This window comes from Rosa chinensis, chromosome 4, assembly GCF_002994745.2.
Source record: "Rosa chinensis cultivar Old Blush chromosome 4, RchiOBHm-V2, whole genome shotgun sequence".
Lineage (NCBI taxonomy): Eukaryota > Viridiplantae > Streptophyta > Magnoliopsida > Rosales > Rosaceae > Rosa > Rosa chinensis.
This window is the reverse complement of record NC_037091.1, coordinates 15,911,956-15,939,467: the sequence shown is the minus strand read 5'-3', so window position 1 is coordinate 15,939,467 and position 27,512 is coordinate 15,911,956. Positions and strand designations below refer to the sequence as shown.

Genomic DNA, 27,512 nt, shown 5'->3' with positions numbered 1-27,512 from the left:
AAACAAACACTAATGTGTTAGCTGTTTCACTTTATATTTACATAATTTTGAAATTCATAGTACTCTTTTCTTTTCTTGCAGTTGGCCTCTTGCTGTTGTTGGGAAGTTTATTCCAGTGCCTGAAACTCCTTTCCACAAGTACTTCACTAGGAGTCCTCCCTTTAAGTTTATCACCCGAATATTCCATTGGCGAAGAGAGAGAGCAGAGGTGAGAGCATTAAGCTGTGTACATCTTTTTGAGCTTCAAATTATTGTTTATCCGTGTTTACCAGCTTCTGATTTATTTATTTATCTATTTATTTATTTTTATTTTTTTTGAATTGCTTATCTTTCAGGGTAGTCAGTAGGAAGTGTGGAGTACTAAGCATCACGGTTTTTGTGGAATTCCATTTTGTTTTTGGCTGACATGGCGAAGCATTTTTTTCACGGAACGTCAAATCTTCTGTTGAGTAGGTTGATTATATTTGATGAGAGAGAAGAAAGAGGCCGGTGACAAACCTTTCACTACCAGGATGTTAGCAGCATGGAAGTGGAACAAGTTTTACCTGATGATGAATTTAGAGTGCGTGGTGCTCTGAAGCGGCAGTGCTTACTGCATCCTGACGGCGCTGGCCAGGGGCGGAACATGGACACGACAATGGAGGGAGGCACTTATGATGATGTCCTGGAGGAAAACAGTGACCTACATTTTGGTTTGTTGATGAAAGCGAGCACGGTTGAACTGGATAAGACCGGCAGTTATCATCAAAATCAGTTTTCTTCCGCAGACCGTAGAGCTGAGATCCTATCTCCTGTGTTGGAGGATGCGGGCTATGACGCGTCAACTCCGCAGTTTGCATCTCCAATGGATCCTGGGAGAAAAGCAGAAATTACGGCAGTGTATAAAGAGAGAGGTAATGGGCCTGCAAGAGGAAAACAAACCTGGGCCTGAGTCTGTACTTTCGGATGCTCCCAAAACAGGAAAGCATACTGCCTTGAGAGATTCTGTTGTCCATAAGCAGTCTATTCAGCAAGGAAGTCTGGAATCATGTACTTCTATGACAATTAGCAATCAACAAGCCGCCTGGGCCACTGATGTTGTTTCCAAGAAAATGTGAAGACAGGTTTTCTGGTTGGCAAGCATTCTGGAGGGGTGGTGTTTCATTCTGCAAAGAAGAGTTCTTAACGTGCTTCAAATCGTTCCACCGTGATGGGTCCGGTTTCATTTCATGAGAAATGAGTGTATTATGTTGGAACTGCCATATTGGGAATTCTTGGACAATTAATTCTCTTAAAGGGCTGGTTTCCCTAAATAGTCCCGTTATTATTTTTCTTTGTGAAACTAGGGGGATTTTTGGTATGAAGGACTGGACGGGATTGGCGACAATTGGGATTGTGTTAAATGAGACTCTGCAGTCCCTAAAACACAGTCGAGATCTTTTATGAGAGTGACACCAAAACTCATGGGATTGTGGAAGCTAGGCTTGGGATCGGTTCTGAAAACGTCATATTTTGCCGGAACGGAACCGGAACCGGAACCGCTAATCATGTTTCGGTTCGGTTACCATGTCATTTATATTAGGAACCGTTTGAGAACCGAACTGTTCAGTTCGGTTTTGATGTGTTTTCGGTTCCTGTAGTTGACAACAAAATGAAAGAATATTACAGTTTCCCAGCTACACAAGACTGTAGCACAACACATATAAACTCAATCAACATAGTTCAATGTTCCATCTCCAGAAAGTACAGAACTTTAAGTCTTCAACTACTAGAGAGTTGAGATTACACTATTACATAATGCAATCAATGAAAACGGTTAATGGCCTCAGTTAATGGCATGAAAATAAGAAAAAGAAACAATGAAACAAAGATTGTTCCAACAATAAACTGATGCAGTACAATCATTACAATGCACAAAGAATTGTATCCTCAATCCACAAATATTGCAGTCTTGCACATGTGCAACATAAACATCTTTGAATGAAAAAGAACCAATATACTGAAATCGATAAACCAGTTTACTCCACATTCCAACTTCCAAATTGCATTCATTCTTTGATCCACAGTCCATACTTCATAGAGAGAGATGCTTTAAAACTGAATTCCTGCATTAATAGTACAATTGAACATGAGACCAAAACATGGAACCAAAACAAAAGCAAAAGTGCAAAACAGTCCCAAAACATAACCAACACATTCACAAAACCTGGAACCAAAACAGAAGCAAAATAGTCGCAAAGTCTGGAACCAAAACAGAAGCAAAAACACAATGCAAAAGCAGATTGCAAAGTTTGTGTCAATGAACTAAAATGACACAAACTGATACAAAAACACAATAAACTGAAATGATACAAACTGATATGTATTATGTATCACTCTTTTACACATCAATACACAACACAATGAACAAAGCATAAACTGAAAACACAACACAAAGTCACAAACTGCATTCTATACATACTGATTTTCACAAAATGATACATAGTTACATACTGAAATGAAAACAAAAACAAAGTTGCTCACCTTAGGCAGTCACTTTGATGCTTCTTGAACTTCTTTTGGTTGACTTAGCTGCATCAGAAGTCGTGGATGTCCTACTGACCTTACTACCCTTTGAAGGTATCGATGATGTAGTTGCCTCCTTCTCCTTCCTTTCCCTTTCTTCTTTATCTTGTTCTGCATAACAAATAATTGAAACACATGGATTTGATCAGAAACTGCAACATCGGTAACAGAAAAAGTCAAACACAAACAATGAGGGAATCACACATTTTTCCACTTCTTCAAATCATTCCATTTCCTCCGGAGTAGGAACATAAGCCAAGCCTGTAATGGAATCTGATTTCAGCCAGTTTTGAAGGCAAATTAATGCCTCAAATGATCTAGGAGTCAAAGAACTCCTATGAGGATCTATAATCCTCTTTCCAGTGCTAAAAGTAGATTCACTTGCCAATGTCGACACTTGGATGGCAAGAACATCTTTGGCAACAGTTTGGAGGTTAGGATATTTAGGACCATTCAGCTTCCACCATGTCAAAATATTGAACTCAGTGCCTTTGGGAGGCTTCTCTATAGGGTCTAGAAGGTACCTATCTACCTCATTGTTCACCACCACTGCATCACCATCTTCAAGCTCTCTATCCCATTCCTCAAGCATATCTGCCATCTTCCCGGTAACTCTAGTTGAAGTGTATCTGCTACTGCCAGCAGTTTGAGTCACCTCAGATGATCTAGTTCTTTGTGAACTCTGTGAGGGCAACGCAGCTGCATACAGATCAGTCAAGGAGACCACCAATTCTTTCAATTCAGCACTCTTTTTCTTAATCACTAAATCCTCCATGTTCAACATCTTCTTGCACACATTTTCAAAAAATAGAATCTTATACCTCGGATCCAAAACCAAGGCAACTAGCAATAGTTGGTTGATGTCCCCAAGCTTTCCAAAATATTTTTCGTACTTGACCCTCATCTTCTGCGCCATTTGAAATAGGATCTTTTGTATAACATCATGGTTGTCCACAGGTTGACAAAACAAATCTTCAATCTCAACATGGATTGAAACAATATCATGGAAAGCTTTTGGTGAGGTAGGGTGATTTGTGGCACTAACACTCAATGTTACATTGTAAAATACCTTCAAGAATTTGACAAACACAACTGCCTTTTCCCAATCTGCTGCATTAGGTGGTCCAACCCTCTTCCTAGATGCCTTGCTGCTCCTAATTGCAGATAAATCAACACTGAAATCACCCGGCTCTTCACCATCTTCCTCAACAGCCTCTTCATCTTCATCAAAATAAGACGTGTACTTGCTGTCCTCATCATCTTTTAGCCTATCAAATGCCTTTCTAAGCTCTAAAGCTGTTTCCAACATAATGTAGGTGGAATTCCACCTTGTTGGAACATCTAACACACAAATCCTCTTGCAATCACCCACCTCTTTTTCAATACAAGACCTAAATGCATCTAACCTTGATGAGTTTGATCTAACATATCGAACTGCATTCCTTATACTAGACACAGATTTATCCAGTAAATGTAAGGCAGACCTCACAATGAGATTGACTATATGTGCTAAACAGCGGACATGCAGATATTTCCCACCAAAAATAGCACTCTTTTCCCAATCGTTCATTTCATTCCTAATGTAATCTATGCAATGCTTATTTGCAGAAGCATTATCCACAGAAATAGTTAAGACTCTATCAATAGACCAAGCCCTCAAACATGACTCCAAAATTCTTCCGATTGTAACTCCTTGATGATTTGATATTACACAAAAATTTAGAACTCTCTTGTGCAATTTCCACCCATTATCTATGAAATGCGCAGTTAATACCATATAGTTGATGTTTTGAAGGGATGTCCAAGTATCGGTTGTCAAGCACACACAATGACAACTCAATTCCTTCCTAAGCTCTTCCTTCTTCGACTGATACATTTTCAAAAAAAATTTCACTATAACCTTCCTACAAGGAATTTTCCATTTCGGAATAGCCACCTTACAGAAATACTTAAAACCTAGTCTTTCTATGGAACTAAAGGGCATTTCATCCATCACTATCATAACCGTAGCAGCTTGAATGCAAGCTTCTTGAGTCCAGTGCCTAGTTACCATATTTTCATCTAAGTCATCAGCACCAAGCTGAGTTTGACTCGCTGCTAATTCTTTTCTACCCGAATATTCCTTGCATATTACCTCTATGTGTTTAATCAGAGAACTAGTTCCATTACTAGTCGAATTACATGCGAGGTGAGTAGTACAATACTTACATTGTGCTCTTGTGGTGTGGCCAACTTCCTGCTCAATTCCATCCACAGTCTCCATAAGCGGGTGCTCCACCTTTATGAAATGTGCCCAAATCCAACTTCTCTCCTTAGATTTCTTCACTTTCTGAGCGTTCTCTGCCCTCTTTCTCTTTGTAGTAGCAATCTTTGCAGCACCTTTCTTTGTGGTGCTAGGATGATGCGACTGAGCTCCTTCAGTCTCTTCTCCTTGCTATGTTGCAGGTATAATCTCATTTCCAGGACTCCGAGTACTTGAATTAGAAGAAAGTGAATTCAAACTCATTTGCAGTCGAAGTATTGAACGATTTGGGAGGAATTGGGAATTAGGAATTAGTTACGATTTGTCGGTTTGGGATACAAACTGGGATTTAAGAATTGGAATTTTGGGTTTTGAAGCACATATGGGGTTATGAAGATAGACGGATTCTGGGTTTGGAACTTTGAATCAGGGAACTGAGGGAAGTGCATTGTGTTCGATAGTTCGACTGCAGGTCTGAGGTTGAGTGTTTGAGGCTTTGAGAGTTGAGAGATTTTTAGGTTAAGCCGTTTAGGTCGAGTGTTTAAGTCGTGATGTCGTGTTGACTTGCAAAAAAACGGGCCTGAGTTCTGCATATACATGGGCTTCAGTGAATGAATATATGGGCTACTCAGCTACTATACATGGATTCCGGTTCCAACGGTTCCGGAGAGTAAGGAAAAAGCATAACCGGAACCGAACCGGGTTTTCTAAAATGGTTCGGTGCTTCCATTTTGACATGTTTTCAGAAGTTGAAACCAAACCGAACCTCCGGTTCCACCGGTTCTCGGGTTCAAAATCCCAGGCCTAGTGGAAGCCTATTATGGTTCTGCTTTTCGCCTCAGAATCACTCTGCCATTCTGTTGCTTCAGCCTCCTTCAACAGCTCTTATTTGACTTCAATTTCATGATCTTTCTCTTTGCACTGATATTTTTCACTCTCCTTGAACCCCCCTACCTTCTTTCTCTGTCTACTGTATTTTAGATGATTTGTTTATGGGTTGTAATTATTTTAAAGATTTGGTGTCTAGGTAGCTTGGCCTGGTAAGAATTGTAATCAATTTCACGTTTGTGTTTTTTTTTTCCTTGGTTTAAGGATTGGTTTTTGTTTAAGGTTGAGATATTTTTGCATAGTTCCTCAAGGTTTGGTTAATCATTAATTGAGTTGGTTTTCCTCAGTTAGTTTTCAACACTAATCAGGCTTATCTGGTGTTCTTCTTTCTTCTGTTGCTCTTTCTTATTATTAGTTGGAGCTAGAGGTGGCAAACGGGCCACTAAGCACGAGCACGGCACGGGCCTGGCACGACCTGAGCAGAATAACAGGTCTGGCTAGGCCTAAGAATATTGGCCCATTGGCCCGGCACGGCCCTAGCACGACATATTGTGGGTCGGCCTGGTATAAACACAAAATTTCATTTTGTTTTAAAAGGGCTAACTACTGTTTAGTCCCTGAAGTATGATTCGTCCTCGTTTCAGTCCCTACCTCTCTGATTTAATCCCAAAAGTCTCTGAATTCACAATTTTCAGTCCAACCGGTCCATTTCCTCCGGTTGCTTGATGACGTGTCAGTCACTCCTTATTAGTTCAGCGCCACGTAAGGCATCCATTGTGTAAAGTGACGAGAATACCTCTGCTTTAGTTTTTTCCAAAATTTTCTCCGTCTTCTTTCTTGTCTTCTTTCTCCATTGTTCTCCTTCTTCCTCTTCTCCACTCCCATGCCTGCCCATCGACTCCTGCAGTTCACCATTTCCATAATAACACAAATCAAATCCATTTTCCATAGCAAAAACTACAATGAAATAGAACTTCAATCCAATTATCAACGAAGAGTTAAGTCTTAATAGCATATGCAGAGGGACCTTGGGCTCTTCGATGACGGCGGAGTTTAGATCGGAGAGGAGATCGAAGCAGAGGAGCGGCTCCGGTGGCTTCTGGGCGTGAAAGGGTCGGAGTGTGGGAGACTGGGAGTGAAAGGGTCGGAGGGGTATTGGTATGAAGTGGGTGTAGAACGAGGTCGGAGCCGGAGCCAGAGCCGCTGTGGAGAACGAGGTCGCTGCCTTCATGCACTCTGGGATTGCTGCTTCTCACACCAGTTGGTAATTTCGGTCAATATGGGTATGTTTTGTAGAAAAGTTTGATTCTTTGAGGTGGTAACTTGCAAAAGGAGGCTTCTTGATCATATGGGTTTTCTAGATATTTGAAGTGTTGAAGCCCTGATTTTCACTCTGGGTTGCTACTTTTCACCATTGTTGAGTCTCTGTAAGTAGGCGTATTATGCAGAAGATTGACTAAGATTCTTTGGTCCCAGTTCAGTTTCTTGATTCTTGGAAGTGGTAACTTGCATATTGAGGCTCCTTCATCATATGAGTTTGTATAGATTTCAACTCTAGGTTGCTGCTTCTCAAACCAGTTAGTCTCTGCAGAACATTTTAGTTCTTGGAAATGGTAACTTGCAATTGAGGCTCCTATATAATCTGGGTTTGTAGATACAAGTCTTGGGGCTCTGATTTTCACTACTATGGGTTGCTGCTTCTAATTGGTGTTGGTCTCTGTAACTAGAGGTATTTTGTGGAAGATTGATGAATATTCTTTGTCCTATAGTCAATGGTCCAATGAGGCCCTTAATGTGTTTCATGTATATCAACAGTTAACTAAGAAATTCATGTGAGAAGCAACAACCCCGATTATCCAGCTCAATTCATTTTGGGTTACTGTTCTACATACACCTTCATGCAGAGTTGCAAACGGGGAGTGGAGAAGAGGAAGAAGGAGAACATTGGAGAAAGAAGATAAGAAAGAAGACGGACGAAATTTTGGAAAAAACTGAAGCAGGGGTATTCTCGTCAATTTACACAATGGATGCCTTACGTGGCGCTGAGCTGGCAAGGAGTGACTGACATGTCATCAAGCAACCGGAGGAAATGGAGGAGATGGACCGGTTGGACTGAAAATTGTGAGTTCAGGGACTTTTGGGATTAAATCAGAAAGGCAGGGACTGAAACGAGAATGAAGCCATACTTTAGAGACTAAACAGTAGTTAGCCCTTTTTAAAAATATTAAAAAATTACAATGATGAGATTTGAATATGAGACATTTTTATTTAAAATCTCATGATAATTCCACCAATGCTTTATTTTATATTGTCAAAATATTGAAACAAAACATTATATCCTTGTTTTGACGTAAGTATTTTTTCTAAATGTTATATTTGTTTATTAATAAAGACTAATCTCATAATAATACAACTATAGAATGAAGGAAAGAATAATAGATACTAAATTTTCATTATATTAATAAAGATTAATCTCACAATAATATACTAAAAACAATATATTTTGAGTTTTTTTTTTCTTTCTTTCTTATAGTGGAATATAAAAAATTATTAGAAATCTAATCTTAAAAAGCTAAAATTAAGAAAAACGTTGTAGAACTTAATTTATTTTAATTTTCTAAATAGTTAAATAAAATTAATTTTTATTTGTTCAAATTAAGATTTTAAAATCGTGCTTTATAGTGGGTAGGCATGAGCACGGCCCGTTATTGACCCGGCACGAGCACGGCCCGGCACGATATGGGCTCGGGCCCGGCTTAATATTTAAGTAAATAGGCCGGCACCATAATAAATGAGCCGGCCCAAGCACGGCACAAAGCACGACTAGGCCAGTTTAAAATGGGCCGGGCCAGCCCGTTTGCCACCTCTAGTTAGAGCACTAAACATGGGTCAAGTATTAGTATAGCATAAGTTGGGTTAGAGGAGTCCAGGACTATTATAGAAATTAAGGTGGAGGATGATAGTTCTGTGAAACAAAGTTCCCCTAGGCGTACTGTTGCGGAGATGGTGCCTATAAGATGTCGGATTGGTTGGCAAAATGTATTTTTCTGTAAATTTATAAATAAAAAGAATGGTAAGGGTGTTAGCAAGTTTGGAGGTTTTAGTTTGTTACGGACGGAAGATGTTGCTATTTCTCCAAAGTCTTGCTCCTTTAGCCATATTGATGTGTTTGTTGAGAATGACGGGTAGGATATTTGGAGGTTTACTAGCAACTTGGCTAAAGGTAAATCGTAAGATTTGGTGTCTAGGTTGCTTGACCTGGTAAGAATTGTCATCAATTTTACACGTGTTTTTTTTTTTTTTTTTCATTAGTTTAAGGTTGAGATTTGTCTCTGATTTTTGCGTAGTTCCTCAAGGTTTGGTTAATCATTAATTGAGTTGGTTCTCCTTAGTTAGTTTTCAACTCCACTAATTAGGCTTATCTGGTGTTCTTCTTTCTTCTGTTGTTGCTCTTTCTTATTATCAGTTGGAGCACTAAACATAGGTCAAGTATTAGTATATATAGCATAAGTCGGGTTAGAAGAGTCCCGGACTATTATAGAAATTAAGGTGGAGGATGATAGTCCTATGAAACAAACTTCCCCCAGGCGTACTTATAACGTCCCGAACTTGAATTTACCGGTTTACTAGTCATTTGGACGGTAAACGACCTCTACTTCCACTTTTACTGTCGTTTAAGTACTTTTAGTGGCCCTAAAAGTTGACTTTTTGATCGGGCCAAAATTTGAGAAAACTTCCTTCATGAAAGTTATAGAGGACATTAAATTGAGCGCGTGCATATGTGGTACGCTAAAATCGGAGTTCGTACGCGAAAGTTATAAGCGAAAGATTAAAGTTACTGTTTATGGTTACTGTTTACGGTAACTTTCTATAAATAGTTGAGTTACTGTGGTAGATTTCCATTTTCGGAAATCTACCGAATTTTCTCTCTCCTCTTCCCCGATTTTCCTTCCCCTTCTGCCGTTTTCTTCCACCGGCGAATTCTTCCGTTTCCGGCCACCCCACGACGGAATCCGGGCACCGGCAAGTTCGCCTCTTCATCCTTGTCACGCCTGGGGTGGTGTTTTGCGGTGGCTCCGCCGGTGGAGCTCGGAATCGAGCCGTAAAGTTCACTGTAGCAGTTTGGGGGTTTTGTTGATTTCCGGCGATTCCGGCCGTCTCCGGCCACCAAACCGACGTCGAAGGTTCAGTTTTTGACATAGATCATTTCCCCTAAGGTCTTTCATTTCAATTTGCAGTGTAGAGATCGAATTAACGATTTGCAATTTCTAGGGTTCTTGGAGTTTTCTGGAAAAATTTCACCGGCCAATTTAGAGCCCTTCGAGGTAAAATTGGAAAATGTTGTGAACATGAAAAATGTTGAGTCTGATGAATAGGTGGCGCTGCCGAAATTTGGTGACCATAGGAGGTGGTGGCCACCGGCGCGTGAGCCCCACGCGCCGCCACTGTGGGTGGCGCGTGGAGGCGTGTAGGGCAGTGTTTTAATTCCGGTTTTTAGCCCATTAAATCCTATAAATCGTGTAGAGCTTGTATGTGAAGTTTGGTAATTTTTGGAGAAACTTGGAATTAATTATGAATTTTGAAGTTTAGGGTTTCGATTATCGAATTATGAGAATCCGACCGTCGGATATCTCTCGGTTCTGCCTTGGAACCTTTAAATTAACGAATTGGTATTAGTGGTATAATTTGGGCTAAATCCGAGGAGAATGGGAGATGTAATTATGAGGAATTGATTTTAGGAATCGTATTAAATTATTGAAGAATTATTCATGGAATATAATTGTGTTCAGGACGACGTACCGAGCTATTGCTCGATAACGGGACACGAATGCGTGATCGTCGGAATAGTACTGTGAGTGGACTTTTATTTTTAAATATTGATGCATGCATTTATTTTCTTAAATAATGCTCTAGTTTTAATCATATTACTTATTGAGCAAATGATTTGATTTTCGGAATTCGATCTCGGTTTATCTCGTGGATTTGCTCTCGATAATGAGTTTCAAAGGTTGATTATGATTTATAATATTATTTGACAAATTGCTTATTTCCGAGGTAATTTTCCGGAATTAAGTATATTTCTAATTGCCGGTTTAAGTTCCTAGAAGATTCTCGAGATGAGTTTTGATGGAGTTGGATTTTCTCATTTATTTATTGACTTTAGGTTTTGGCATCGGGAATGCCTAATTAAGGATTTTGGATTTGGTTGGTTTCTTGGAGATTTTGAGAGATTATTGGAAATGGGATTTGCTTATACTAATTTCCGGTTTCGGTTACGGATTTGAGAATATTTTGGGCGTGTGGGACACGCCGTCGTTTTATTCCTATTTCTCACTTATCCATTTTGAGATTGAGAGTAATCTTGGCGTGCGGGGTCACGTCGTTGAATACATGGTATCTACCTCGTGAGAAATGTGGGGAAGCTACATGGATTTACTGGTTTTCGATGATTTTTCCTCACCATATGCGGGTTATGTGATTAGGTCTCCTCCTCACTGACTTTGTGTTGGTGAGTGGCAGTTGAGGTAGCTTGTTCTTCTCCTCACCTACTTTGTGTTGGTGAGTGGCAGTAGAGGTGATTTATTCTCCTCCTCACGTGGGTGGCAGTCGAGGTTATTTGGTCTCCTCCTCGCACAATCTATATGTGAGTGGCAGTTGAGGGTAGGTAGGGCCTGGGAGGCTCCATTTCCCGTATGGTGATATCTCTTTCCCATATCCTATCATTTCTCGACTAGCGGGGCCTAGTCTGATTTCTGTGTAACCAGCGGGGCTGGTCTTATCCTGTTGAGTATCGGAGTTTCGATCTTTCCTCTCAGTTGTTTGTGACTAGCGGGGCTAGTCGGTTTTTCTTGAGCGGAGCTTCTCATGATTTGTTTTCTAAATCGTTGCATGCATCGAGAGTTTTTAAGGAAATAAATGTGGGAAAGTATAAAATCCATTTGGTTTAAAAATTGTTTATTTTTGTCCACTCACGCTAACGTATTTTATGTACTTTCCACTGGGCCCTTCGGTTTCAAATGCCCAGTTTGCAGGCGAATTGGTTGAGCTCGGGCGTACACAGAGTTGAGGCATAGTCAACAGCATGGCTTCCGCATCTGCCTTGAATTAGGTTTTCCTCTTATACCTTTCTGTTAGAATTGCTCTGATTACCTATGGGATTTGTGCTATTCGAGTTGAGATGTGTGTTTTGTGAATTGGAGACTGATGTTGATTTGGGGAGCAGGGTGGCTTCAGGAGCATAAGGATGAATTGATTGAGAAGTGTAAATGTTTTCTACAGGTTTGGGTAGCCCATTTTACGGGAAGTTCCGCCAAATTTTTGGTAGAATTTCTTCTAAGGTGGGCTCCGCAGGGTCACTTCGGATTTCAGGGTGAAATCCGGGGCGGGTTCTGTCAGTACTGCTGCGGAGATGGTGCCTATAAGACGTCGGATTGGTTGGCGAAATGTTTTTTCTGTAAATTTATAAATAAAAAGAATGGTAAGGGTGTTAGCCGGTTTGGAGTTATTAGTTTGTTATGGACGGAAGATGTTGCTGTTTCTCCAAAGTCTTGCTCTTTTAGCCATATTGATGTGTTTGTTAAGAATGACGGGCAGGATATTTGGAGGTTTACTAGCAACTTGGCCCTATTTAGAACTTTTTCCTATTTGCCCCTATTTGGAAGACCGGCCCGACCCAGCCCTTTCGGCCCTAGTAGCTCAGGCCTTTCGGGCGGGTAAGGGTTAGTATATTTAAGCCCCGACAAGACCCCATTCGGCCCTAAATTTTATTGACTTTGACTAGGCCCGGCCAGGCCCGACCCTAAGCCCTAAAATTTAGGATGGGGCCGGCCTTAGCCCGGCTCATGATGACCCCTATTTCCACCAATTGGTTGCGGAAGTAGAAAAGATCAGTGCAAATTGAAAAGAAAGAAGGTACAAAGAGAAACACTAGTGAAGGATAAAATTGGAAAATTTTGAGGAAAAAATTCAGTAGAGATCTAAATAACAATTTAGGAGGTATGAATAGAATCTCCATTTCCTTTTTCCTTTTTCCAGCAATAAAAACTCTTATTGACCGTGAACTTTCAAATAATTTTGTTTATATTTTACGCGGCTTTTCGTTTTTCATTCCTTTTGCGGTGCATCATTTAGCCATCGAGAGATGAAGGATGGGCTGGGTTGGGTTGTCTTCCTTTTCCTTTTCATTTTCTAAGTATTTAGGGTTACTTTTCCTTTTCATAGTTCATTAAGTTGGGTGCTGAGAAAGTATTTTCAGGTGAGAGGAGAGTCCTCGCAAGTTATTTTTGGATAATTACATACGACTATGATAGTATTATGATGCCTTGGGTGGTATAAGGCCATTGGGTTTGTAGTGAGACCAGGTGCTCATAGTCCTTTTCTTTTGTGTATGTGTGTATTTATTCTGATCAGAAATAGCAGACAATGTTGATGGGTCTTGTAAAACCTCATTAGAACTAGACATCAACATTATCTAGTTAAGCTAATATTTTTGCGAAGTTTAGAGTTCAAATAAATACTAATATGTTGCATATATAAATTTGTAATCGAAAATAGTTATATATATATATATATATATATTGAAATCTGTTTGAATATGAATTTCAAATTGTGTGGTTTTCAACATCAAACCAATCTGACAAGGAAAAGGAAATTATGCAGCAGTTCCTTCATGGATTGAACTGCATAACTGTTTTGTCTGATATAAAGGATAAACAACGCCTGCATTGATCCCTGCTAAAACACCAAACCTCAATCGAATTGTCCCATTAGCAATCTAATATCAAGGGTGGATCTAGGAGAAGAACAATGGAAGGAGGCAGTTGACCTAGTTAGTGTCTCTACACACCATCTGTCTTTTATGTCAATTTATATCGTTTACTGCCATATGTATGTAATTATTGTGTTATATGATTGCAATGATTTGCGCATCCTAACTTAGGATCAGAATACTATATCAATCATATATTTGTCATAGTTGATTTTTATTCATGTAAATATACATGTTGTCCAGTTTACTTCTTACAATTGGTATCAGAGCCTACCATGCTCAAATTAGGATTGATTATGATACTGTTTCAGTATGATCAATATGAATAATTATTCTAATATTGCTGCATATGAAATAACATGCTCTCTTGTTGTGTTTTTTTTTTTTTTTTGCACTTTTTGATATGATAAATGATATTTATATTATGTATATTCCAATTGATACATTCTGGTTATATAGGAAGTACATTTGTATCATTGTTTCACACATTATAATCATCTGCAAAGTTACTATATAAGATTATACTTACTGATATGCATAATGAGAAATCCCATAAAATGCTGCATATGTTTCATTGTATCTTAGTGTGCTGCCAAAGTAGCCACTAATACAAATTCATATGCATTCTGCAATGTTTTCTAGAATAGGTCATCCACATTATACTTCCTGCCATCAAAGTGGCTGCTGTGTAAATGCATGAATTAATTCATGTATCAATAGAGAACAAAGACTCAGATAAACTTAAAATATATCTAATGATTCTGATTTCCAAAGAAGTTAGTGATCAGACATTTGGTTATTTGAGTTAGCATATGCACTTCAATGAACATTCATATGATATTAGAGAAAAGTGTGTTACAAACAACACTAAAACTTCTTGAAAATACTATAGTTTGTTGTATTGTGTATCTGCATTTATTCAAATGTTATTTCATATCTTGATATAGCATTTTGGGACATATATATAATTCTGGTGTACGTATTTTGCAAACACTAGAATGTCATACTGACTTAGATTAATTGCATCACATAACAGCAATGCATTTTCCCATGAGCATTAATCATATTGAGTTGCTCAATGGACTGAACTACAAGAAGTGGAAGAGTGATATAGAATTGAATCTGTGGATCTTAGACTTTGATCATGTGTTGAGGGAGGAACCACCTACAGAATTGGCTGCAAATGCAAGCAAAGAAGCAAAAGACAAGTATGTACAGTGGCATAGGCACAACAGAATGGCATTGATCTGCATGAAGAAGAGTATGATAGATGCATTGAAAGGAGGAATACCTGATTCTGAGTATGCTAGAATTTATTTTAACTCTATTGCAGAGAAGTATGTTAGCCAAATAGCCACCCTCAAGTATAAGGAGTACAAGTAATAATATAGGGATTTAAGAAAGGTTGTCGAACCCACGAGGATTGGATTCCTTTCACTAGCTAGGGTGTTAACCTAAGGAGAGCTAGAATATGCAAATGTACAATCACAAACCTAAATTCACAAGGAAATCTAGGCTCATGGTGAGTATGTGCATTGTGGTGATAGTGAAATTGTTTGTTGGATAGAGTTGTGAACCAAATTAAATTAAATGCTCAAATGTAAACTAAATTACTCTAAACTAAACTAGTAATATAATGGATGAAGTTAGGGGTTGGATTGTCTACCACTAACCTCCCTTGCAAGTATTGAAGTTTAAATACAAGTGATGCTATTCTAATTTCCCAATTACCCTCTTTGTATCGGATAAGACTACAAAGGCTTAAACTCCTTTTATTTTATCAATTTCTACCGGATAAGTGCGAAACTAACTATCCAAGAACAAGTTATATTACCGGATAAGTATCAATTCCTTGCTCCTAGATGCATAAAGATTTGAGTTTAGATAATCAAGCAAGCAAACCAATCCTAGATCTAGGTGATTTTAACTCACTACCCTCACATGCACATAGAGGATGCTATCATGCTATTAATGTTCAAGGTTAACTACTCCCTAAACATTTTTTCATGAGATGACAAACACAACACATTCAAAATAGTTAAGTTTGAATGAATGCATTCACTTCGAGAATTAGCATATGAAGATGAAAATCACAAATAATAACAAATGTCAATTAAAACATCAATTCATACAAGTTTGGCTACGGCTTTCAACCCTAGCCCCAACAAAGTAACTACTCACTCATAATCATACAAATTGACATCAAATCTATAAAGTAAATCAAGGTAAATTAAAGAGTTAAGGGAAGAAAGAACTAGTTGAAGCTTGACAAATCAATGGATAGCTTCTCCTTCATTTTTCTCCTTCAATGCTCCTTGAATCCTCCTTCACGGTGGAATGGATGGATATGAACTTCTTGATGGTAATGATGAATGAAATGGTGTTGAAGATATGATGTTCCTTTGGCTAACTTTGAGTGGTGGTGATGAAGTTTATAGTGGTGGAAGATGGTAGTTGTGGTGGTGATGATGGAGTAGATTGGGTATTGTGGGTTTGGATTTTGGGAGGTGGAGATGAAGGTTTTGTGAAGGAGATGAAGAGAGAAATCAGATGTAATGGGATGAAGGAATTGGTCCATGAGAGTGAGAGGAGAATGTGTTTAAATAGGGAAGAAAAAGAAGAGTGAAATGATGAGAGAAAGAAAAATAATGAAAGTGGAGTATAGGAGTGGTTTGTAAAATAAGTAAAAGATGGGGTAATGATGAAATGAAAGCAAAGCATGAAAGTGCAGAAACATGGAAGTGATGATGACCTATTAAAGAGAATGGAGTAGAAAAATATATCCAAGGAAAAAGAGAAAAGCATCTAGCTTTCTTCATGTGGGTAGGAAACATGAACATGTGAATATTGAGCTGGTTTTAGGTCAGTTTCTGCCCCTTTATTCCTTCAATTATTTCTCCACCAAAAGTTCAGATTTTGCTTGTGACTTCTTCATAACGAATGTTCCTTTATGAGTGTAGATTATCCTGATAGAATTTCAGAGCTTTTGGAATAGTGGTTGGGCTGAAAATGCTACTGGACTCCTTACAGATCCAGTTTTCCAGTTTTGCTTCTGCAGAAAATTGAACTGATTTTTTGAAGGCCTTCTACTTCTATCTGGCTCTTGAACTCTTCATAAGAAATATTTCTTAGGATGTCTAGAATTGATCTGCAGAGTTTCAGCTCATTTGGAGTTCATTTGTTTAGGCGGCCGCTCCTTCTTCCTTGTCTAGCTCACTTTCTCCTAGCCTGAGTAAGAAAATGTTCTAAGGTTGACTTTTTAGTGCATTTCCATTCTTCTCCATCATTTCCTAGCATGATAAGAAAAACATAATAAATATATATAAATAAACACAAAGGTTAAGCAAAAGTATAAGATTAGGGAAATAATGAAATTGGATTAGTCAACATTAAATTTGGACTTTAGAACAAGTAATTTCCATGTTTTAGGGGACAAATATGTATATGAATTATGATCCAACAAAGTACAAGGTGTCTAACAAAGCATAAACATGAAATTTGATGAACAAACTTATTAGGATGAAGTTCACTGGCCAAAGGAGCATTAGAGAGTACATAATGAAGGGGATAGACATCGCTGGAAAGCTGAAAGGTCTGAACATGACCATTGAGGACTCTTTTCTTGTACACATACTGCTCAACACATTGCCAGACCTATACAGCCACATCAAGAGTCTCTAAAACACTTAGAAAGAGAAATGGAGTTTGAACGAACTCATTTCATTCTGTGTGCAGGAGGAAGAAGAAATAATTAAGAAAGGCAAGGTAGTAAGTGTGAATCTGATCACAAAGCCAAAATTTAAGAAAACCTTTGGCAATAAGAAATTTAAGGGAAGCACCTCAAAGAATGTTGTGAAACCTGAAAATGATAAGGGAAAATGTCTCAAAATCTCAGGTCCTGTGAAATGTTTCTTTTGCAAGAAGTTAGGCCATTTCAAGAAGGATTGTGAGGGATTCAAGAATTGGTTGAACAAGAAAGGTACATTTCTGTCAAAAACTATTTTTCTTGTAGAGTCTAAAGTTTTTAATTTTGACAACTCATTGTGGTTTGATATTGGCTCACCTATACATATTGTCAATTCACTATAGGGATTATCAAGGATAACAATCCCAAAAAGGAATGAGACAAGAATTTGCGCAACAAATGGCTAAAGGGTGACAGTTCAAGCAGTATCAGTTGTTGAATTATGTTTTAGGAATAAGTTTATATTAGAACTAAACAATGTTTACTGTATTCCAGCAATAAAGAGAAACCTGATCTCAAGTTCTCAATTTGTATTAGGTGGTGACTATGGCTTTTCTAGTAATAATATAGATATGTATTTCTATTATAAAAGTGTTTGTTTTGGTGGTGCTAAGTTGATAGATGGTCATTGGTTAATCGATTGTGTTAATAATGCAAGATCCCAACATCTGGATGTTCTGTCAATAAACAAATTATTAGGATCCAAAAGGAAAAGCAATCCTAGTTCTTCATCTTTTCTATGGCATGAAAGGTTGGGACACATTTTTAAGTCTAGCCTGCAAGAACTTGTCAAGCAAAGTATTTTACCTCAATTACATTTTGGTGATTTTGAAACACGAGTGAGCTATTGGAAAGGCAAGATGACTAATGCTAGAAATTTTGGTTCTAAAAGGGTTGAAAACTTGCTTGAACTGATTCATACAGATGTCTGTGATCCTTTTCCAGTCCAAACCATTTGTGGAAATTGTTATATTGTCATCTTCATAGATGAATTTTCTAGGTATTGTTTTGTTTATTTAATTTATGAAAAGTCTCAAGTCTTAGATGTTTTTAAAGTATTCAAAACTGAAGTTGAGAGACAAACTGAAAAACTTATCAAAATGGTAAGATCAGATGGAGGTGGTGAATACTATGGAAAGTTTACTGAGAAAGGACAACACAAATGTCCTTTTGCAATGTATTTGGAAGAATGTGGCATTAAAGCTCAATATACAACACCATACACACCTCAACAGAATGGCGTTTCTAAAAGGAGAAAAAAAAAAAAAAAAAAAAACCTTAATGGATATGGTAAGGAGCATGTTTGCAAGATCAGGGCTTCCAAAGTATTTATGGGGGGAAGCCTTAAAGACGGCTAACTACATATGCAATAGAACACCAAAGTAAAGCTATCAAAGGAACTCTTTTTGAGCTTTGGTGTGGATACAAGCCTAGCTTGAATCATATGCATGTATGGGGCTGTAAAGCAGAAGCAAGAGTCTATAACATGGAGAAGAATGGTAAGTTGGACTCACTCTCTGTCAGTGATCATTTTATTGGTTATTTAGAAAAATCGAAGGGATTCAAGTTCTACAACTCAAGAAGAGGCACTAGAATTTTTGAAACTCACAGAGCCACCTTTTATGATGAAATATTTGATGATATTGAAAAAACAGGTGAAGGCTCAAGCACAGAACAAGCACATCAGAATATGGAAGAATGGTTCGTGTATCAGGACTGCAATGATGTTTCATTCCTATATCAGGGCTGTAGTGATGTATCAATCCTAAATCAGGACTGTAGCAATGCATCAATCGCATATCAGGATTGTAGTGTTACACCAGTCTTGGACAATGGAACACAACTTGCAGAAGCAGTAGCATCTGAAAATGAGAATACAGTAGCAGAAGTAGTAAATGAAAATCAAGTTCAGCATTGTGAAAGTGTGAAAAACTCAAAAGTTGATATTGCTGGTACATCAGAAGCAGTGAGAAGATCTACTTGAACCAGAAAACCAGCAATTTCTAATGACTACAAGTTGTACTTAACTGAAGCTGAACTTAATTTGGGGGAAGAAGATTTTGTATCACTAATGGAAGCTATGCAATCAAAGCACAGTGAGCAATGGACAATGGCAATGCAAGATGAGCTTTTCAGCATGTCCAAAAATGAAGTTTGGACTTTGGTGGATAGAACAAAAGATATGAAACCCATTGGTTGCAAATGAGTTTTTAAAACCAAAAAGTATGCAAATGGAAAGGTGGAGAGGCACAAGGCCAGATTGGTTGCAAAGGGATATAATAAAAAAGAAGGTATTGTTGTAAATGATAATAACTATTCCATGCAATGGGTATTGCTTAATGTGTGCGATTAACAGACTCGAAATGTGTGCAATTGACATACTTGTAATGTGCGATTGGCAGACTCGTAATATATGCGATTGACATACTTGTAATGTGCAATTGATTAGTATAGCTATTATGTATTGCCTTTTGTATACATTATGTAACCCTATATAAACCTCATGGTGAGATGAATGCAATACAATACAATTTTTTCAATTCTCTACAACACGTTATCAGCACGATACTTTAACCCAATCCCTAGCTAGAAAAAACCCCCCTCTGCCGCAGCATCGTCGCACGCCTGCTGCCCCTGCAGCACAGCAGCACGCTAGTTCCTGTGCAGATCACCCTGTTTGCATGCTCCGGAACATCTAGTTCGGAACCTCATATTAAAATATTTTCTTCATCAAAGTTGTTCGTCTATGCCTCTTCTATCTGACCTCCAAATTTCATCCTTATTGGAGTAGTTTTGAGACCTGTACACTATTCAAAGTGGGAGCTATTCAGAAGCGAATCTGCTCCGAATTTCAACAAGTAAGTTTTAAAGATTAAAGTTCATGCATTCTTGTCTTTTAAATTCCTTTTATTTTCTGCAGAATGTTGGAATATTTGTTGCTAAATGGTTTTGAGTATTTAACAAAGTAGAATTGTGGGGATTCACACTTAACGAACTAAGAGTGTTCGTATGAACTAAGAGTGTTCCTAATTAAACGAACTAAGAGCATTCGTATGAACTAAGAGTGTTCATAATGCTTGGACTAAGAGCGTCTGTAAGCATCAAATTGTGACCATATTAAAACATTATTATTTGGTCTAATCCAAAAGAGATTCTTGGAAATTGTTGTCTTGGTAGCATAGCTCGGAAATCTTATTATTTTAGTTTTCGTGGAAGTTTAGCTCTGAAACTAATATATCTTCTCTTCTTATTTTCAGGATGTCGAATGAACCTGGACTCGACTTTCCCATGCTTGACTCAACAGGCTCGGATTACCATAGTTGGGTAACCGATATTGAGAACCACCTCACTTCAAAGGGAATATTACCCATAATCCAGGCACCTAACCCGGATCGTGTGTTCGTGTGAACACCTACAAAGCATGCTCAAGCAGTTATCTTGATGCGACGCCATATGGACAAGGCACTCAGATTGGAGTATATGTCGATCAAGGATGCAAGAGAGCTATGGGTAGCCCTAGAAGAGTGTTTTGGCAATGTCCAAGATTCCCTCCTCCCTGACTTGAAGGTTCAATAGAATAATCTGCGCTTTGCTGATTTCAAGTCTGTTGCTGAATATAATTCAGAAGCTCTTCGCCTACAGTCTATGTTGAGGTTTTGTGGACAACCTGTCACAGAGCAAGAGCTAATTGAGAAAACTCTCTCCACCTTCCCCGTTTCAGCTATTGTGGTATCAAAGCAATACCGCACTGAAGTCAATGTTGGACGGATCACGAGGTTTCATCAACTTATCAATCTCATATCTGTAGCTGAGAAACATGATAACATACTCGCGAGGAATTATAATTCAAGGCCCATTAGAACTAAGAGCGTTCATGAGGCTAATTATAATGCACCCAAAAGAGGGCGCAAGGAGCGAAACCCTAAGAATAAGAGATATGAGGGACGTATGGGTCCATATAACCGCCCTAACCAGGAAGAAAACCGCAAGTTTGGTGCGGATACACGCGGTGGCAATGCCACATGTGGGAGAGGGGGTGGTGGAAACCCTGGCCGTGGTGGTGGCGCCATGGCCCGTGGTGGTGGCACCATGGGTCGTGGTGGTGGCACCAACCCTCCTAGGGAACGCCCACAACGTGCACCTCAATTAAAGGGAGGCAACCACAATGATGTGTGTCATCGATGTGGATCAAGTGAGCATTGGTTCAAGCAATGCAAGGCAAGCGAGCAACTAACTGCAAGATATAGGGCATACAGGGACTTGAGGGAGCAAGAAGTGTACCTTGCAGAAGAAGAAGAAAATGGTGGAGACGTCCATCTCACCATAGAGGACTTCAAAGCTGACAATGAAGTGCACAAGGATGCCGCATACGTTGATTAGATTAGTCCTTTTATTTTCCAAGAATTTTTGTAATGGCAATATGCCTTAGTTGATAAGTGACAATTGTATTAACTCTTCCTCATGTGGCGCACCCAATAAAATATGATGTCTAGGAAAGTAATTGAGATCATTGGTACATAAGAGAGCCTCGCTCCACCAACATCTCACTACTTTCCTAGTCATATTTGATTGGAGTTACCAAACGGATAGAATGACTACAATATGTCTTAGTTTGATTTTATTTTGGATTAGACTTTTTGGGACCTTTGATGTAATCATTGGCTATCTTTATTAATAAAGTATCATATTATTATTCAATGTCATGGACATGTTTTAATTCCGAACTTTATTATTTTTCAATATGTTTCCTGGAGAGTTGGAATGCCTTGTTGATAGTGACACCACACATACTATATTGCGATATAGGCAACTATTTCTATGGATGACGCCTAGTCGATCTTCTGTGACTACGATGGTTGTCCTCATCACAATTGATTCATGGTCGAGGACCAGCTCAATTTATGTTGCCAAATGGCACAAGCATTAAAGTCACCGAAGCTCTATATGCTCCTAGGGTTGGAAGGACCCTATTGAGTTTTAAAGATACAAGAGCCAATGGTTTTCATATGGGAACACATTGTGAGAATGGACAAGAGTTCCTTTCCATCACCTCTAATGACTACGGATATAGACGAGTATTAGAGAAACTTATGTGTCGATCTAGTGGGTTGTATGCAACCACTATTCAAATTATTGAATCCAACCATATCATGAGAGATGACTTATGGGATTCTTACACATATAGGCTTTGGCATGACCGTTTGGGACACCCCGGTCGTGATATGATGATCTGTATATTAAAGACTTCACACGGACATCCATTTTTCAAAACGAAAAGAAGACAGAACCATAATTCGATCCAAGGTAGAGCTGGCGCCGCCTACCCCCTGCGGCCGAAAAGTGGTATTGACGCCACCAATACCTCCTTGGTTCCTTTTTCTACTTCTAAAGTCAATTGTGACTTCGTGGCTCAACCGGATGCTTCCCTTGTTGCTTCTAAAGCCCATTTTTCGTTTTGCAAAGCCTGCTCTTTAGCAAAATTAGGATTGAGACCATTCTATGCAAAGGACACTAAGGAAAATATTCCATTCTTACAAAGAATCCAAGGTGATATTTGTGGGCCTATTCAACTAACTTGCGGACCATTTAGATATTTTATGGTTTTGGTTGATGCATCGACACGATGGTCATATGTCATGCTATTGTCCATAAGAAATGCTGCATTTGCTAAACTCCTAGCACAAATCATTAAATTAAGGGCTCACCACCCTGATCATCCCATTAAGTCAATTCGTCTTGACAATACTGGAGAGTTTACATCAAAAACATTTGATGACTATTGCATGTCCATTGGGATTGAGGTTGAACACCCTGTTCCTCACGTTCACACCCAAAATGGTCTGGCAGAAGCTGCCATTAAAAGACTACAAATGATCGCTAGAGCATTGGTTATGCGCACCAATCTTCCTGTTTCTGCTTGGGGCTATGCAATACTGCATGCAGCTGTGCTCATTCGTCTGAGGCCTACTGCCACTCAAATGGTTACTGGATATGAGCCTGATGTCTCACACTTATGCATATTTGGGTGTATAGTTTATGTGCTGATTGCGCCGCCAAAGCGCACCAAAATGGGTCCTCAAAGACGATTAGGCATTTATGTTGGATATGACTCTCCAACCATTATCAGCTACTTAGAACCCTTGACAGGCGATCTATTTACTGCTAGATTTGCGGATTGTCACTTTGATGAGACAGTTTTCCCGTCGTTAAGAGGAGATAGGAACAATAATGTTCAACAGGAACGACAGAAATGTACAGTTTGGGTGTACAGTTTATGTCTCACACTTACGCATATTTGGGTGTACACTTACGCAATGATGTCTCACACTTACGCATATTTGGGTGTATAGTTTATGTGCTGATTGCGCCGCCATAGCGCACCAAAATGGGTCCTCAAAGACGATTAGGCATTTATGTTGGATATGACTCTCCAACCATTATCCGCTACTTAGAACCCTTGACAGGTGTTGATGTCTAAAAGTCCAGCGGCAGCTGGATCTTAGCTAACGCTAATCCGGTGGGCGGATCGGTACTTGTATAGTTCTCGAGGCTCCAGTTACCTGTCGAGTGGAATATAATGGGCGTCAGAGGGAGACCGCGCTGGGCGGTCTTCAACTCTCCGATGCCTAAGTTAGTCAATGTATTTATGTTGACACGATAACAGTAGTTAAGTATTGAATGCGTCATTAATGAGGAGAGAGGAGAGAACCTTTTATAGGTGAGGAAGAGGTTGATCTTCCCGTAGTTTTCGATGTGGGATCGCTGTGCTTCAGTTCTTAGTTTCAGAAGCTTCTGCCGCCATCTTGAGGTGGTCCGACGTTGAGGCCGTAGCCCATCTGGCGGTGTGTCTGGATGTCATTCTTTTGGTTGGAGTTAGTACCTTTGGCGGTACAATGAGCGTGGTCCATTATAGCTAATTATGCTTGCAAATGTACATGCATGTACAACAGGCGATCTATTTATCGCTAGATTTGCGGATTGTCACTTTGATGAGACAGTCTTTCTGTCGTTAGGGGGAGGTAGGAACAATAATGTTCAACAGGAACGACGAGAATTGTCATGGTCTATCCCCACTTTATCTCATCTTGATCCCTGAACCGCACAGTCTGAAATTGAAGTGCGGAGAATTCTCGATCTTCAGAACGTAGCAGACTCTATGCCTGATGCGTTTTCTGATATCGCTAAAGTGACAAGATCACATATACTTGCTGCAAACGTGCCTGCAAGGATTGATGTCCCTAAAGATCATGGACATGGGCGCCACCCCTAGGGGTATTGGGCATGGCACTGCCACCACCAATAGTGATGGTAATGTGGCTCAGGCCGGGCTCCCAGCAAGGAAATGTGGAAGGCCTAAAGGTTTGATGGATTTTCGCCCAAGAAAGAAAGTGAGTGTGGCACAGAAAGATCCATTAATCATCGACATAAATAGCCCGTCTCATGAAGATATTCCGGATTATGGTTATGTCCAAGAGACATCATTGGGGGACGCTCCAATGTTAGAACAAATTCCAGGGAATAGGGAGATCTCCATGAATTACACTAGTGTACATGAGACGTTGAATCGAGATTCTATTATCCTTGATGATGTGTTCGCATATTCTATTGCTCAAGGAATTATAGAACACGATGATATCGAACCTCGCTCCATTGAAGAATGTCAACGAAGAGCAAACTAGCCTAAATGGAAAGATGTGATCCATGTTGAATTAGATTCACTAACAAAGAGACAGGTATTTGGGCTTATAATGCTAACACCCCCAAGTATAAAGCCTGTTGGACATAAATGGGTCTTTGTTAGAAAGCGTAATGAGAAAAATGAGGTTGTTAGATACAAAGCCCGCCTTGTGGCTCAAGGTTTCTCACAACGCCCTGGAATCGACTACGAGGAGACATATTCTCCCGTAATGAATGTTATAACGTTCCGCTACCTTGTCAGTTTGGTAGTTTCCGAAAATCTTGACATGCAACTTATGAATATTGTTACAGTATATCTCTATGGGGATCTAGATTTAGAGATATATATGAAGGTTCCAGATGGACTTCAATTACCCAAGTCAAATGACTCTAAAAAACAGAGCGCATTTTCAATAAGATTGAGACGCTCACTATATGGATTGAAACAATCTGGACGGATGTGGTATAACCGTCTAAGTAACTACTTGATTGGGAAGAGATATGAGAACAATGAAACATGCCCGTGCGTGTTTATAAAAAGGACAAGTTCCGGATTTGCAATTGTAGCAGTTTATATTGATGACATGAACCTAATTGGAACTCTAGATGAGTTAAAGGAAACTGCTAAGTCTTGAAATCCGAATTTGAGATGAAAGATCTTGGGAAAACACGGTTTTGTCTCGGACTAGAACTTGAGCACCGTAGTGATGATATTATGATCCATCAGTCAGCATATACTCAAAAATTATTAAGGGCTTTAATGAAGATAAAGCAAAGCCTGTGAGTACTCCCATGATCGGTCATAGTCTTAAGCCTGAAAAAGATCCGTTTCGTCTAAGGGATGAGGACGAAGACTTATTAGAGGCTGAAGTGCCCTATCTAAGTGCAATAGGCGCATTATTGTACTTAGCTCAATGCACAAGACCGGATATCTCATTCGCAGTGAACTTGTTAGCTCGACACAGTTCTGCGCCAACACGCCGCCATTGGATTGGCATAAAGACAATCTTTTAATACTTGAGATGTACGATTGATATGGACTTGTTCTATCCCTACAGAGAGAAAAGAAATAACAGAAGTGTGGGATCGGACTCCATAAGGCAAAACGCCACCTTCGGTGCTCCTCCTCCCCTCCATCAAAATGACAACGATGTCTTGATGGGTTTTGCTGATACATGGTATCTCTCTGACCCTCATAAACGAACGTCACTCCTAAACGAGTTATGTCTTTACCATGGAAGCACTGCGATATCCTGGAGGTCTACAAAGCAGACCCTTGTTGCTACTTCCTCAAATCATGCAGAGATTATCGCTCTACATAAGCCGTGCGAGAATGCATATGGCTAAGGTCTGTAGTTAGACACATTCAAGGAACTTGTGGTTTGAAGTCTACCACAGATGAACCTACTTGCATTTATGAAGATAATGCAGCTTGTATTGAGCAAATGAAGTTAGGTTTCATTAAGGGCGACAACACCAAGTATATATCGCCTAAGTTTTTTTTACAATCAGCAACAACAAACACTTCTAAATATTGAAGTGAATCAAATCCGTTCAGAGGATAATGTAGCGGACTTGTTTACCAAGTCGTTACCTAAATCCACATTCGAGAAACATGTGAAGAGCATCGGATTAAAAAAGTTATCCGAACTCCCATAATTGTAGAACTCAGGGGGAGACCTTGACATCAGGGGGAGGTATGATGTCTACATGTTCGATCTCGAAGAGTGAAGGAAGTGTTGTGCTCTTTTTGCCCTTCGACCAAGGTTATTTTTGTCCTACAAGGTTTTTGTTACCTGGCAAGGTTTTTAGTGAGGCAATGATCAAAGCGTCATCACCAAGTTTGAGCGGCACAAGGGGGAGTGTTGAAGGATGTCAACTACTCCACATTCACGAGCGTTGTTCTCTTTTTCTCCTTTGACCAAGGTTGTTTTTTCCCACAGGGTTTTAGTACTTGGCAAGGTTTTTAACGAGGCAACTTAGAAGCTCAAAGCAAAGGCAACACTATTGACATGGAATATCCAAGGGGGAGTGTTGTAAATGATAATGACTATTCCATGCAATAGATATTGCTTAATGTATGCAATTGACAGACTCGTAATGTGTGCGATTGACATACTTGTAATGTGCGATTGACAGAGTCGTAATGTATGAGATTGACATACTTGTAATGTGCGATTGATTAGTATAGCTATTATATATCCTTTTGTATACATGATGTAACCCTATATAAACCTCATGGTGAGATGAATACAATACAATACAATTTTTTCAATTCTCTAAAACAGGTATTAACTTCAATGAGACATTTTCTCCAGTTTTAACAAAGGATGCATTTAGAGTGATCATGGCTTTGGTGGCACACTGAAATTTGGAGTTGCACCAGATGGATCTCAAGATAGCTTTTCTGAATGGAAGTTTGCTTGAAGAGATATACATGTTACAACCAGAGGGATTTGTTGATGATGAGAAGAAAGTCTGCAAGCTTCAAAAGTCCATTTATGGACTCAAATAAGCATTCAGACAATGGTATCTAAAGTTTGATGAAGTCATTACCAAGCTTGGATTTGAAGAGAATAAGTTAGATGAATGTATATACTGCAAGGTCAGTGGGAGTGAGGTGGTGTTTTTAATCCTATATGTAGATGATATTTTGCTAGCCAGTAGCAATATCAATCTACTGAAATCTACCAAGGAGTTTTTGCTGC

The 27,512-nt window shown here is 39.2% G+C and overlaps 3 protein-coding genes across 7 annotated transcripts in view; 2 read left to right on the top strand and 1 right to left on the bottom strand.

The window, feature by feature from the left end:
- The window catches only part of LOC112200064 (calcium-transporting ATPase 10, plasma membrane-type), a 34,936-nt gene extending 33,633 nt beyond the window's left edge, over positions 1-1,303 (top strand). For all 5 annotated transcript variants that reach the window (XM_024341069.2, XM_024341065.2, XM_024341067.2 and 2 more), the window contains 2 exons: positions 82-208; positions 336-1,303. In XM_024341069.2, coding sequence (XP_024196837.1) covers positions 82-208; positions 336-347 — 139 coding nt within the window. In that variant the 3' untranslated portion in view covers positions 348-1,303. The remainder of the gene's footprint in view (positions 1-81; positions 209-335) is intronic.
- A 1,464-nt stretch (positions 1,304-2,767) lies between these two features.
- On the bottom strand, positions 2,768-6,845 carry LOC121052788 (zinc finger BED domain-containing protein RICESLEEPER 2-like). The gene is made up of 2 exons (XM_040518657.1): positions 6,411-6,845; positions 2,768-4,978 (listed from the first exon to the last, which is right to left on the bottom strand). Exons 1-2 carry the CDS (start codon positions 6,843-6,845, stop codon positions 2,768-2,770), a joined length of 2,646 nt encoding a protein of 881 aa, XP_040374591.1.
- Positions 6,846-16,901: 10,056 nt separating this feature from the next.
- On the top strand, positions 16,902-17,506 carry LOC112198886. Its single transcript, XM_024339981.1, has 3 exons — positions 16,902-17,006; positions 17,118-17,361; positions 17,472-17,506. Exons 1-3 carry the CDS (start codon positions 16,902-16,904, stop codon positions 17,504-17,506), a joined length of 384 nt encoding a protein of 127 aa, XP_024195749.1.
- The last annotated feature ends 10,006 nt before the right edge of the window (positions 17,507-27,512 follow it).

Coding starts and splice junctions, on each gene's coding strand:
- LOC121052788 (XM_040518657.1), bottom strand. CDS start 6,845: ATGAAGGCAGCGACCTCGTTCTCCACAGCGGCTCTGGCTCCGGCTCCG. Junction 4,979..6,410: donor TGGAAAAAACTAAAGCAGAG/GTATTCTCGTCA, acceptor CCTGCAACATAG/CAAGGAGAAGAGACTGAAGG.
- LOC112198886 (XM_024339981.1), top strand. CDS start 16,902: ATGAAGTTCACTGGCCAAAGGAGCATTAGAGAGTACATAATGAAGGGG. Junction 17,007..17,117: donor CCATTGAGGACTCTTTTCTT/GTACACATACTG, acceptor TTCTGTGTGCAG/GAGGAAGAAGAAATAATTAA. Junction 17,362..17,471: donor GAATTGGTTGAACAAGAAAG/GTACATTTCTGT, acceptor AATTCACTATAG/GGATTATCAAGGATAACAAT.